The 14760-nt window shown below is 39.8% G+C and overlaps 1 protein-coding gene across 1 annotated transcript; it reads right to left on the reverse strand.

Annotated features, from left to right (window-relative positions):
- Positions 1-6027: 6027 nt before the first annotated feature.
- slc35g1 (solute carrier family 35 member G1) lies at positions 6028-14222 on the reverse strand. Its single transcript, XM_085284583.1, has 5 exons — positions 13766-14222; positions 12199-12379; positions 10709-10843; positions 10352-10548; positions 6028-8949 (listed from the first exon to the last, which is right to left on the reverse strand). Exons 1-5 carry the CDS (start codon positions 14079-14081, stop codon positions 8537-8539), a joined length of 1242 nt encoding a protein of 413 aa, XP_085140709.1. The 5' UTR covers positions 14082-14222; the 3' UTR covers positions 6028-8536.
- Positions 14223-14760: the final 538 nt, after the last annotated feature.

Consider the following 14760-nt stretch of genomic DNA (forward strand, 5'->3'; position numbering starts at 1 on the left):
ATTTCTTTTTCTTTCTTCTTCTTCTTCTTTCTTTTTTTTTACCAAATTACTTTGGTGTAGCATGGGTTTATCTTTGTCTGTAAAGATAAAACTATAAAACTTTTCAAACTATAGTTCAAAGTCCAAAATTTATGTCTTCCTTCACGTTTGCTAAAGCTGTCCAGTTGGACAAGATTGGAGTATTTGCATAGCCAATTCTGGCACCCACACCTTATGTTTGACACCCCTGATTATAGAAAGTATATCAAAAGAACATCCTGGGCTTTCTAGTGGTACCACATTCATGGGGGTTTAACTTACAGACAAGACGGAAATTTGTTTTTAAAATGCTTTTATGGGAACGAATTAGGTTAAGTAATAACATTTTTGTAGCTACTATGATTCTATTGCTACAAACCAAATTGATTCCTCAATTTGAGATTATGAATGTCAATTTAGCAGGATTTGAGAAATGCACAGTAAATTTAACCCTTTCAAAGCAAAACTTTTATTCATTGTTCTTTGTGGTGGACAGCAGGACATACTGCCTCTCATCAAGAGATGAGATGGAGGATGGCCAGTCAAGAGTGGGAAAGTGAAAGCTCAGACAAGAACCAGCTTTTAAGTAGCGTGAGCAGGAGTAAAAGTGATGGTACCTATCATCCATTGTGGATACAAAGCAATGTGTAACCTAGGGCTCTAAAGTTTTATAGCATTACAGTGTGTAGAAGGTGAAATAAAAGCCTTTCAAACTGAATTCGCACACATATACAAACACACTTGTATAAATGTAGAGTACATAATCAGCTAAAAGTCTGACTTCTCAAACAATTTGCTCTGCTCATGAATTTATTTTATTTATTTACTTTGCTAAAAGTACAAATCCACCTCCCCTTTCTTTTGTCAATTCAGTTTCAAACAGACTGAAACCAAGGCGACCTGATTACCAGATTTATCAAAATATGCCAGAAAACACAAACCAGAGGGAGGTGCTCGTCGCTGAAGGCAGCCTCAAAGCTAAAAACGTTCTTTAGCATATCTGTGCCCATGGCATGACTCGGATACCCTAGCATCAAGCTATACTGGGTCCTAGTTATAGCCATTTCAATAAATCAGGACAGATTCTTCAAGATCAGGCAGTCCATCAATGAAACAAATGATCTTGATGTCTCTGATAAGGGTAAAAGAATAAAGCCCTCTGGAAGGCGATCTGCCTCAATCTGCCGGGATCATGGAGGGCCTGTGGAGATGAGCAGATGATTCCCTTCACAGGCTGGCGTCATGTTCTGAAGTTTGTGCCAGATCCCCCAACTTAGCCTACACAATACTTATCCTTAATGAACTCCAGGTGTTGTTGTTTTGCGCCAGCTTGTGCTCCTCAAAAGCCAGTATGTCCTCCTGACCTTTCACTTTCCTGCTCTACTGTCTGGCCCACCTTGACTTTATCTCCTGATAAGTGTGACTAAGTCAGTCCTTTCTCACTGACTCAGCCCTCTGTCATCAATGTTAATGGATCTAACAGCCTAATTATGGTGACCATTTGGTGTGCAGGGAGCAGTTGAATCAAAAAGCTCGCCTACGACAAGTTATTTGTTAAAATCATCTTTAGGTATTCAGATGTGTTTCCTTCATTTAACTGTTTCTTTCAAACACAATACTTAAATTAGCTATGAAATGAGATGGCAAATCTAAACATGTTAGTCTAGTTAATATAAGTACACTGGGTTGGGTCAACCACGCTTTTGCCTTCAGATCTGCCCAGATGATTTGTGGCCCAGATTCAGGATGATGCTGGAAACATTCCTCTGAGATGTTGGTCCATATTGACATCTTTACATCACACAGTTGCTGCTTATTTGTCAGCTGCACATCCATGTCATGAATCTCCCATTGCATCACATACCAAAGGTGCTCTACTGGATTAAGATCTGGTGGCGGTTAGTTGAGTACAGTAAACTCACTGCAGCCTTTGAGAAGGCAGGGCATAAAAGGATGCACATTATTAGCAACAACTCTCAGGTATATTGTGACATTTCAATGATGCTCATTTGACAAAGTCTGCATGTCTAAATGCACTGATCCATGTTATTGGGTGATTACATAGGCATGTTAACAGCAGCTGAAACACTATACCCAAAAAAGTGGCCAGTGAGTCGTTTGTTAGTACTCTGTGTGACTCAATAAAATTGCAAAACAATGAGTGCCACTGTTTGGCTCGTATCTCAGTTAGAGTTGGCAGTATGTTATCTTAGGCGGGACCAAGATCCGATAAAAATCCTGCCAAAGTAAAGGTCCAAAGCCAAAAATTCCCTTATCTCATTATTTTTATAATTATTATTATTATTATTATTTCACCTCTTTTTCATCCATTCCTTATCTGCTCAAGAATTTGCTCTACTAAAAGTTTACTTTACTAAAAGTGCTAAAGTTTGAGAGCTGCATCCGTGCTGTATTTCTTCCTTGCTGGTGGGGAAAGTGGATGGGAAGGCATGTACTTTAATTAAGCTATTATAGTATGTAGTGTTCTCTGGCCTACTCTGCTCCTACAATAAGATCTTTAAATAGATAATTAGGGGGTTGTTTGGGGGGGGGGGGGGGGGGTTAAGACTTTTGCACAGAATAATTTATAATCCCTGTTTTATATAGTGAATATGTTCTATATAGGATCAGCACACTCAAACTGGGTGGATATTTGTTACTGTAAAAGATGGCAGAGCAGTCCTTGACTAGAAAGAGAGAGCATATTTCTCCCATACTGGCTTCTCTTTGTTGGCTCCCTGTTAAATCCAGAACTGAATTTAAAATCCTTCTTCTCACATACAAGGTCTTCAATAATCAGGCCCATCTTATCTTAAAGACCACATAGAGCACTTCATTCTCAGACTGCAGGCTTACTTGTTGTTCTAGAGTATTTAAAAGTAGAATGGGAGGCAGAGCCTATAGCTTTCAGGACATTCTTCTGTGAAATCAACTCCCAGTTTGGATTTGCGAGACAGAGACCCACTCTTCTTTCAAGAACTTGCATTTTTTGATAAAGCATATAGTTGGGGCACTGAATGCTCTTTTAATAATGCTGTAATAGACCTGGGCTGCTGGGGGCTTCCCAAGATGCACTTTACCTTTTCCCCCCCACTGAATATGTGTTAATAGACCTCTCAGCAGTTAATCTTTAGTTATTATTAATCTCTGGATCTGTTCCACAACATGTTTGTCCATTACCCCTGACCAGGTTGTGGCAGATGACCTCGCCTCTCCCAGGTTCTGCTGGAAGTTTCTTCCTGTTAAAAGGTAGTTTTTCCTTCTCACTGTCGCCAAGTGAATGCTCATAGGAGCTCTTCTGATTGCTGGGGTTTTCTCTATAATAATTTAGGATCTTTATCTCAAACTATAAAGCACCGTGAGGTGAGATAAAATTCAGTTGAAATGGCAATGCAGGTAAATGCTGCATATGCGTTTGCCTGCTCTCGTCATGACTGTTTTTTTTTAACACATCAAGCCAAACCGCAGTATTTCCCGTAACTGCAATATGGCCAATAGCACCTGAAGGCAGCATTGCTTTCCCTCATTTAGCCAACTGAGCCGTAGACAGGAGGACAATAACACTTCTCCTCTGTAGCAGGCCTACTGTGTGTGTGTGTGTGTGTGTGTGTGTGTGTGTGTGTCACTCTATTGGAATGTCTGGCAGCAGTTCCTTACCGTAGCCAGTCATTCACTTATTTATGCCGCATGTCCTATACATTGTTGCTACTAGCCCAGAATGATTCACTCCAGTCAAACGTTTGCAAAGCTCTTTACGACCATTTGGTTTAACTCAGGGGGCAATCGCAGAAATCATTTTGACAGCCGACTCCGGTAAATAGCTGCCCCGGTGCAGCGTCTGTCCGCATGCTCCATCAGCTGCCATCCTTTTTTTGTGTCTCACACACAGAGATCTCACCTCGGCGAAACAGCCGGATCACTGTGAGGCACTAGTTCAATCAAAAGACGAATAGTTTTGGAATCGCGCAATGCTTTCTTCCGACAGATAAAGGCGGGATTCATGGGAGTGTCTTGATTGTGTCATTGTTTTAAACGATTATCGTCGCCCGGGACTTGAAATGAGCGGTGGCCCGAAAAGCACGTGCTCAGCGTATTACTGCATCTATTTCAACTTGGAAAATGAGGGATTTTTTCCCAATCCCCCCCTCTCCTCACCCACTCCATTGATGGGAAATCTGATGCCATCCGACAGGAATGTGCAACCCTTCCATCCCTCCAACTCTCCTCCACCCAGGAGCGTGCAAAGTGCAAAACCTTTGGGAATCCCTGGTTCCCTGATGATTAAAAAAAAAAAGGGGAGAAAACAAAAGAGAGCGGGTAGCTCTTCCAACAAGTCAAATGTGACTTAAAGCTTCCCCACACTACTTTAAAATCTGATAAAAAATCTTTATCCTTTTGAAAATTAAAATCGGAAATCTAACTGAAGCATTAAATGCAATGCAGGATTTCTTGGGGAGAATATTATCTCCCGTATTTTTGTGGAATATAAGGAATATAAAAAAATGAATAAATAATAAGAAGCAGATAAAGGAAAGACGCACCACTCTTTTCATATTTACATATGTTTCAGATATCTTAAAAAAAGAAAAGAAAAGAAAAAGAAAACAGTTTTTATGCTTAACTGAAGCGACAGTCAGTACATACACATATCCCAGAGGGCACAGTCTCACTTTGCTGTGGAAAAGTCCTCCCATTTCTCACGGAGTTATCCAGGAAACCTTAGCACGTGGGCAAAAAAGCCTCTAGGCCTCGACAAACTCAGGCATGCTTTGAGTGTCATGACTGCCCGGAACAAACAGCGACAATTTTTATTTTTTTTTAAGCACTGTTTTTCCTGGATTCTGTTGCAGGCGCAGGGCTGCTCCATTCTTCCACAGGTGCTGGAACTTTGTAGATACATCTCATCTGCAGTGCTGGACCAGGTGTTTCGTGGAAGATGACTTTTGAAACATAGGTCTGAAGATACCATGTAGGGAGGAATGGATTATGTTACTGACTTGATGCCTGTGAGACACTAGAAAACACAAGTGAAATCGTACTCCACAACCATTGCTTTTCTTTTTAATCACTCTCTCACAATGTGAAGCCCGTACTATGCGCCTGTGGCACTTTTACTTTAACTGTTGTTTATTCACTGTAGAGTGGACTACTTTTATTCCTCATCCTCGTCTACCAATCCACAGTTTTAAAGTGGCACTACTGATGCGTTCAAGGGCACGTCCTTATTTTTGTGGATCCTGCCCTCTGCCGTCAGAACATAACCGTTACATATGCATGACCGTCTTGCTGTCCCGGTGATGTCATAATGAAGAGACTGATTGTAGCTGAAGCACAAACGCAACTAATAGCAGAGTGGAAACGGAGCCATCTGCTGCTGTGATGAAACATATTTATCCAGATGCTGGATCTCTCCAGATATCTTGCTGGATGACACTGCCTCTTTGGGGCGTTTTTTGCCTTTAATTTGCCAATTTATTCTTTACCTCAAAAACAAAGAGCTACTCTGTTTTAGTTCAGCCTTTTCACACTTCACCTAGCTCGGTGCCTGGCTGAAGAATTACCCTGCAACTGTGCCTAAACCCAAGGCACAAGTCTTTGCTTTTTGCAAGATATGAATTCTACTGTGGTACCAATGCAACTCTGTTATTATGCATGGAAAAACACAGCCCTCACAACTGTGTGTTGTGTGATAAACAAAAGCCACAGTATGAACACACAAGTGTTCACTCAGCCAGGTGCTATTCTGAGCAGTACAGCTACCTGACTCAGTGGTTTGTTGAAAGCTTCTTTGCCCGTGGCCTGGTTTGTACCATTGTCGCCTATTGAGCCGTTAGTGGAGCATCATGGCTAACACCACGGGTGTTTGGACAATAGTTTAAGTAGAAACAAAACCTCTACACAGTTTGGGTGCATTCCGCAAACTTCTGTCATATTTAAATGATTTAATAAGAAGTGATGATCAAGTGCTTTATGAGAGAAAAGACAGGAGGCAGAGGGTAAGACTTATAAATTTAAATAAGATTTATTTTCAAGTTATAATATACTAAAAAGTTATTCATCACTGTGTGGAAATACATACATCTGAGCTTCTGTAAAACATTGCAGAAATAATAATAATAATAATAATAATAATAATAATAATAATAGTATAAAAACAGCTTCAGTAGGTTTTTAAGGCTTGTAGGTCCTGAGACTGTTCACCTTACCAGCTCATGAAAAACAACATATTGTGCTCACACTACCAGCATTCATGCCATTTAAACTAATAATAATAATAATAATAATAATAATAAATTCAATGTAAAACCAAAACACACTTAAGAAAATTAACTTGTGGACATTTGATGTGACCGTCACATGCATGAACAACTGACAAATGTCACAGTGCCTTTATTTTCTACTAGTTCCTTAAAAAAAAAAAAAAAAAAAAAACAGAGTGAGACAGCTAATATGTTTTTTTGAATCAGTAATTAATTTTGGCAATAAAACTGAGTTCTTCTTCTTTACATAATATCTCAGAGCACGGCTGGGATTTACTTCAACCACAGCAAATTCTGTAGATAAAATGCATTTTTATATTGCACACAAAGTTTGTTGCTTTAGTCTTCTACAGCTCACTGTGTCATGTCCTACAGGACCAACATGAGCCAGCTGGACTTCTTATACAACACAAGGAAATAGTTGTCGCATTGCATAGAAGCAACAGTGTGCACACTAACATTTACTGCATAAGTGGAATAATTATAGTAGGAATGGGTGTTGACCCAATGGGGCGATCGTGGCTCAAGAGTTGGGAGATTTCTAGACATAAATCATACATCAGAGGCAGAAAAAACACTCTTTAAGCGTGAAAGAAAAAAACAAACTACTGCTTTTAGCAGAGAAGCTTTTATATTTGTGCTTTAAAATATTTAAAGTCTCTAGAACTTTTGCTGGAATTTTATAAATCAACTAAAAATCCCAAAACTGCTTTACCAGCTGAACGCCTCTGGACTGAAGATACAATGTATCCACTTATAATCACAGGGCGAGTGCAAACGTCCAGAATCTTAGATGCTAGTATTGAGTTGCTAAGGCTATCATTAAAATAAAACAAAGAAACGAAAAAGAAAAAACCCTACTAGGCCAAAACCAGAACATGTGCCTTTATATAGAAGACTGAGTCTAACTGTTTGCAGATATTCACCTGAGTAATGAGGGGTTGAGCACGGTTATATTAACAAAACTGCACTTCATTGTGCCGTTTTACCTCTCATTATTTAGCTTTACCTCCTTGAAATAAATGAGCAAGATTTCATTGTAAGACACTTGAAGCGATCTTTGTGCGCAGTTGTTTACCAGCTGATTTGCTGAATTATTGTGACAGCTTACTCACACTTGCTCTGCCCTCTGGCAGAGACAAAGCGCAAATGACATCCCACTTCGAGCATCACAGAAAATATATTTTTGAACTGATTATGCACTAATTGCCTGCTAAAATGGCACAAGGTGATGACAGGATCTGACTCTCGTGTTGATAAAGAAATCAGTGCAGCCTATCGCAGGGGTGGGGCTTAGTGTTTTAGCTACAAAATTCTCTTAGCACCCTAATTCTTATTCATTTTCATGTGTATTTGCACAGTTATCTGAGAGTATCTTAGGACATGCTACTGGTTACTGAGCCGCTCTATTAAGGAAAGCTTTCCTACATAAGGCACTTTAAATATTGCACAGTGCACAGCTAGAGGTTGGGCTGCAAAGTTGAAGACAGGGAACCTGGAGAAAAATGCACAGGGAGGACATACAAGTGGTCCACTGACTAGCACTAGGAGTGCTAACCAACATCACACCCTGCTGAGAAATCCCTGAGAAAATAGTACAGCATGACAGTGTTGGAATTTATTGTATTGTTTGTAGTGACTAACTGCATTAAAGTGCTTTTCTTGAGTTTGTGGTTTTTTTGTTGTCATTGTCGATGGCAGAGCGATCATAGTCGTAGTCTTAGCATGAACAGATTCAAACATTTTTCTTTTTTTTGAGTAAAATCATAATAAAAATCTAAATTTGCACACTTTTTAGTACAATATGGTTATGCCATCCTCTCTTTGGCTATTTTATTCAGGTTAAAGTAAAAGGGGAGTAAATGGGATGTCCTTCATTGTATTTATACTGTGTACATATACACACAAGTTCCAGGGATCAGCGTACAGTTTTTAGGAGAAGTCTTTTTTCTCGTTTCTTTAAAAAAACCTAAACCTGTTGATTAATTTAAAAAAAGATACAAGCATTAAATTGCACAGGTTGACTCTTAGAATCAATGTGTATAGATGCACTGACTTCATTTCTGAATACATCACAAGCCAAAACAGCCCCATATTAGATTGGGTCTGATCTATTTCTGCTTCTAACTCTATAAAGAGCTTAAACTTCCACTCAGGTTTGCATATAAATAACAAGTAAAATAAGAAGTAAATTAAGACCATATGATGGTAAAGAGAAAAAAAAAAATCAATACTTAAACTGACGATACGTCTGCTCATCAGTTCCTACGGGAACTATTATACCACTTCCTTATTGCTACTCCACTGGTGCTCACCGCTATGCACAGCGCTCCGCCGAGGCTCCACCATGTTGGTGCGCGGCTAAAGAAAATGAACTGGTAGATGAACGCCAGCACCACCTCCACAGTTTTCATCAGGGCTACGGGTCCGGCCTTCTCAACCTGCAGAGCCTTTATGAGGAAGGTCTGGCCTGCGATACCCAGGATGGCGATCAACATCAGCAACCAGCGGTCGCGGCCACAGAATGGGATTTTCCATTCACCCAGGACGGATACGGTGATGATGCACTCGATTAACCCGATGACAGCATAGTACCACACGGAGACGTAGTAGTGGACACTCTTGCCCAGCTTGCGAAGAATAACAAATGTACACGCAGCTCCAATTGCTCCTATACATAAATTAACCATTGAGAGAGACACAGAATGAATCAATCAATCTGCAGGATAATAAAAATGAACAAATCCATAAGAACCACTTTAGACTTGAAGGACAGCTAAAGGGTATGTTCGGCTCTATTGCTTCAGAGCTACAAAGCTATTATTAAACTGATAGAATTACTTGAATTAATGAGGTTAAATGTTGTCCTAAACCCGTATGTTTCAGGTTCATCGTGTGACATTTTGGATCACATTATTACTTATTGTTATGTAGTATTAACATCTATGCATTTCTAATCATTCCTGCTGATTCAAAGATTTAAATTTCGAAATGAATGAGTCCATAAAAAGTTTGCCAAACTGTTAGTCAGTGAGAATCCAATATGGGTATCATGCTTTGAAACCTAATGGACCTCTTTTACAGAAACTAATAAGCTGCTACAAAAGAAAGGAGACAGCTTTGAGCCCAGCCACAATTGACTGGAAACAATTTATCACCCATGTTTAGCATTCAGTCGAGCAGCAACGTGCTGGCTCTTAAAAAACATACCATATAAAGCCAACATGGAAGTGCCAAAAATGGCAGTTCCTTGAGTGGCCACTTGAGGCGGACTCTAATAAAAGTCCATCCACACAGACCCCAGTGTAACTTCACTGGTATGAAAACAAACAATTTTCATCAACATGGCCAATTTTTCCCTTCACTTTCATGTTTAAATCACTTCAGGGTTTCTTTTCATGCATTATGCCACTAGAGCATAGGTGTCAAACTCTGGCCCGCGGGCCAAATTTGGCCCGCAGCCTAATTACATTTGGCCCGCGAAGCCATACCAAATTACTATTAGAGCTGGCCTACTGGTATTATACAGCTAATATATATATATATATATCGTTTAGTGTTAGGCTTTGCTTGTTCCATATTCAGTTTTTCAGCAAAACTTGTTCGAGTCCATAACAAAAGATTCATTCTTATATCTGGAGGAAGATTTTTCAATAAATATTAATGTTAGCCCGTGACTTTGTTCCAGTTTTGAATTTTGGCCCACTGTGTATTTGAGTTTGACACCCCTGCACTAGAGAGTGGCATAGGAGGCTCTTGTGTAATTTGGAAAACCTTTTCACTCTGCAACTGAGTGTCAGTAAACAGTAGATGGATAATCCTAAGGTCCAGATACATCTCTTAGGTCTTATGTCAAGTCTTTGCCAAAATGTTTCCTGTTTCATTAGGACGTGACTTTCAGATACTGTTCATCTTATCTACCACATATCCATTTGTCCTCCATTCATTTTGCACTCCACCCTCTCATCCAAATGTGGTTCAGTTCCCCTGGTTGCCATGGTCAACTTGACCATGAGAGCAAACAAAATCCTCAGCAAAATACTCAGTGTAAATGTTTGGATAAATCATATCACCTCCAAATGCAGCAAAAGTCCCCTTGATGTGGTTCGTGTAGTCGCCCTCAATGCCATGAACATTCTCGCCGAAGAGAAATGGCGGTCGGGCAATGAGGATGACTCCGGTGAGGGTAAAAACAGTGAAAACACAGTCCCAGATTGTACATTTCTCCTTCAGGAAGATCCAAGCCAAGAGGGAGGTAAAGACTGGATTACTGGAGGCAGGGTTCAATGAGAGAAAGAGTTAAAAAGGAAAAAAAAAAGCATGGAAAAAGTGTAAATGTAGCTGATGAATTCAAGGAGGATGCAATGCATCTGTAGTGTTAACATAATCTGAAGTGATCTGTAATAAATGAGCTTTGAAGCAGCTCTCACCTGAATGTGATAACGGTGGCATCTGCCAGCGGCATCAGCTGAACTGCATAGAAGAGCAGGATCATGGCATTGGAACCAAGGAAACCCCGAAGCATCAAAACTAAACGTTTATCTCTGGGACCAAGAAAACCTGTCCTGGAGGAGCACAGATATGAGGATGATGGATGAAGGGATGGCTGAATGGAAGGATGACTACAATGACTGATAGAGGAAGTAATAAACTGAAATTTCAGGGAGGGACAGATGGAGAAAATGCAAGTACCGTAGGGAGTTAAGGGATGACAAATTAGTGGATGGCTAAGGAAAATGATACATTTAGGTAATGTGGGAATGACAGTGATGGATGCATGAGTGGATGCTGCTGAAAACAGGGAAGAGAGACAGATCTGTAAATGATAAATCAAAGTTAAAATGTATGTGGAGGATGAACAGAAGGATGGGTGAGAAGGTTCAATGCCTTTTTTAAGTTATATTTCTCAGTATTAAAGGAATCAAGCCAAGCTAGTGGAATAAATTGACAGGGGGAAAAAAAGAATTCAATTTTATTTATACGCCTCCAAATAACAACAACAGTTGCCTCAAGGCACTATATATTGTAAGGTACCCTACAATAATACATACAGAGAAAAACCCAACAATCATATGACTCCCTATGAGCAAGCACTGTTCCTGTTAAAACTCCCTTTTAACAGGAAGAAACCTACGGCAGGACCAGGCAGTCATCTGCCGTGACTGGTTGGGGTGAGAGGAGGAAGACAGGACAAAAGATATGCTGTGGAAGAGAGCCAGAGATTAATAACAAGTATGGGCACAAGCTAGATTTACTCTTTCCCCAAAGGGAGGGAGCATTTAATCGTTTCTGTTTGTCTGTCTGTCTATTAATAGTCTAGGGTCCACAGTTTTTAAGATATCAGTTTCAAATTTTCTCTGATGACAGACACCAATAACTGCTTGAGATTAATTCCCTTTGGCCAAAAATCGGGCCAAGGTTAAGGTAACACCAAATGTGAAAAAAATCTGTTTGATTATATTTTGTTTGCCTGTTGGCATATTAGTCTATGTATGTGTAAAAATTACACCTCAAGTGGTTTGTTTAATATACTTGACTATACTTAAGCTCTGATTATGAAATGGGGAGTTAATTTTAGGTGGCTATATAACTTGATGTGGGAGTATTATTCAAAACCCTTTCCCACACTGAATTTAAATGCACATTTTTCCATCAACAACAGTGAGGGGAATAAAACAAATCTCTAACAATATTTTGTAAACCTCATGTTTGGACCGTGAAGTCAGTAAATCTGGTTAAAGGCGATAAAATGACAGATAAATTACAGGTGAGGATATGCGCCATCTCTTTGACTGTATCCTATTATAATCTGCTCAAACCAAAAAGATTGTTGGTTTGAAAATGTACAAACAAATACTGGCCTTAATTATTTCATATAGTATACAGCGTGTGTAAATCTTAAACCAGCTATTGTGCTTACTTGTGATAGATGATTACTGGTGCGACAAACAGCATCTGAAAGAAGCATCGTATGGCACTGATCTCTATAGCATGAATTCCCTCTATAGTTTTCACCAAGAGGGTGATGATGGAGAAGAAAACTGTGGACAGGAAAGCATAGAACAAGCCAAGACCTGGGCATCTATTTGGTTTCTCTGGGCCTGTGGAAAAAGAGAAAAGAAGGCATTAGTTTAAGTAAGTCTTAAGACAAAAGAATGTAAGAGAAGGGCCATGAGAGGAAAATCACTTACATTTTTAATTATAAAAATGTATTATGTTGTTCTTAATACAGCACTCCATATTGGATGGCGAAGCGAGGAGCAGAATATGTTATTGAACCCCATGTGGCCTGGGTAATTCAGCTGCAAAGATCACAAACAAAAGATATGCCAAATTGTGGGCTGTGGTGTTTGCAAACCCTGACTGTGAAACAACTGATACGTGTGCAGGGATAGACTTTCAGCCCGAGGTTAAACAAGTATTTTTATTTGTACTCACCAGTCCGTTTGCTTTCCAAACTTTGTACCAAGCCACAGGCGAGGAAGAAGATTGACAATGTTTAGTCACAGTAAAGCAGTACTGTAAGACTTGTTGTCATAGAATCATTTTATGTTAGGAATTTTCTTTGATTTTAACTACATAATAGTTTAATTACATACTTTAAGTCAACCTCTGTAGAAACTTAAGTGTACAGCTGGACCAGATGGGAGTTCAATTTTATACCCTGTGCTGTTCTACCCTAGCAATTATGCATCAAATACAAAAGTAACCAAAAAGTAATAAACTAAAACTGGTATGTAAAGGTCCTGAGGAAATGTCTTACTTCCTTGTCAATTTCTAATATAAACCCCCTTCTTCCTTGTACAGGATTATACCAGAGGGAAGACAGGACCAAGCCCTATACAAGTTAAACTAGTTTTAGAAAATTGACATCAGCAGCCATATGTATAAACCACCTCCCGTTTAAAAATAGGCACGTTTTTGGTTAGTTTTTTTTCTTTTGGAAAAGTGCACAGTCATGCATCCGTTTTATAGCACGATGGAAAATGTTAAGCTGGCTTATGAAACAACTGAGCCACCAGCTTCACCAGTCAACTAGGTTCACTACTGGGCAGAATCACTGTAAGGGGAACATTTTTCTTAATCATATTTTAAGTATAATTTGGTGTACAACTTTATTTAACATTACCGTTTTATTCTGAAATAAATAACATACAATGAAAATGGGCTGTTTTAACGGATGTTTTATTATCAAATACCCCCCCCCCTCCCAAAAAAAAGATGTTATAAGTTTATATAAAAATTGCGCGTAATCCAATTTGACTGTATTACAGTTTATAGGCCAATAGCATACACGTGATATCGCCGCTATCACCGATACGTGACGTTGAACGATTGTATAACGTGGTGCTACGCAGGAAGTCACTGTTTGTGTATTAGTATATTATTTATTCACACGACGAAGTTTATCTGCAGGAGAAAGTCGTAAAAACGGGGGATGCTGACTACTTTATGCTAACTGTAAGTGCATGCGCGTGCGCTTCTACCTTCTGGGGATGGGGACTTGTTTCTGACGCAAAACGCCGGTGGGCACGACGTTTTCTCCTCGCCGCTGCTTTCCAGTGAATTTCCTCTTGCGCCCTCCAGTTGCTCATCATCATCATCTTCTTCTTCATCATACTCGCACGAAGCTCGGCCCTTGCTCCGCAGATGAATCCTCTCTGGTGCCCGGTCGTTTGTGCCGGGCTCTTGTCGGTCGTAGGCGCTGTTTTTGTCATGGCTGTCATCTTTGTAAAACGCCACCGTAACGTCGTCCTCTACGGATAAAGCCCGCTCGTGCGTGCAGTGGTTACAGTCTGCCATGCTAAGATGCGACGGCTGAGCGGTAGCATGCCTCAGTGAGAGTACCGCGCGACTTCCCCGGTGTCCTGAGTGACTGAGAAGACGAGGTTAATGAGTAATCTTATCTCAGGGGGCAGGTTGCTAACGACTGTGCGGTGTTCAGTTTAGCCACAGGGGGGCAGAAGTGGACTCAAACCAAGTCTCCTACCTAGGCAACTAAAATGTTCCTAAAAGTCCATGCCCATTTCATACACTTACATTTTTGATTAAAGAAGTTCTGCATACTGGTGAACTAACCATTACAGAAATATAGATTTTGTCATTTCCGATACTGTTATTGTAATGGCAGCTGTGGCATAAACCGTGCAATGGTTGGCGATCTCTCTCTCCACACAAGCAAAAGTTTACAAGTTCTATTTGTTTGTATGTCTGTATTTATTTTATTACTTGCATCCTCGAACAGAAAAATGAGTTTAAGTGTTTGTCATTCATTTCTGAATGTGAGCCTAGTTCACAATAATGAGATTTCAGGATTTTATTTATTTAGCTTGAATTAATTTTGACAATATTTTTTTTTTATCAAGAAACACACATTTTACTCAGTAATAGATTGGTATCCTTGTGAAAACAGTAATGTTAAATCCTTTATTCCCACCACCATGTGGTTTCACCTCAGGACTGGATGCCACTGTGGTTAAAA

This window comes from Mchenga conophoros, linkage group LG8 (genome assembly GCF_057382185.1).
Source record: "Mchenga conophoros isolate Kocher_MC1m ecotype Shallow Benthic linkage group LG8, M_conophoros_male_GT1.1, whole genome shotgun sequence".
Lineage (NCBI taxonomy): Eukaryota > Metazoa > Chordata > Actinopteri > Cichliformes > Cichlidae > Mchenga > Mchenga conophoros.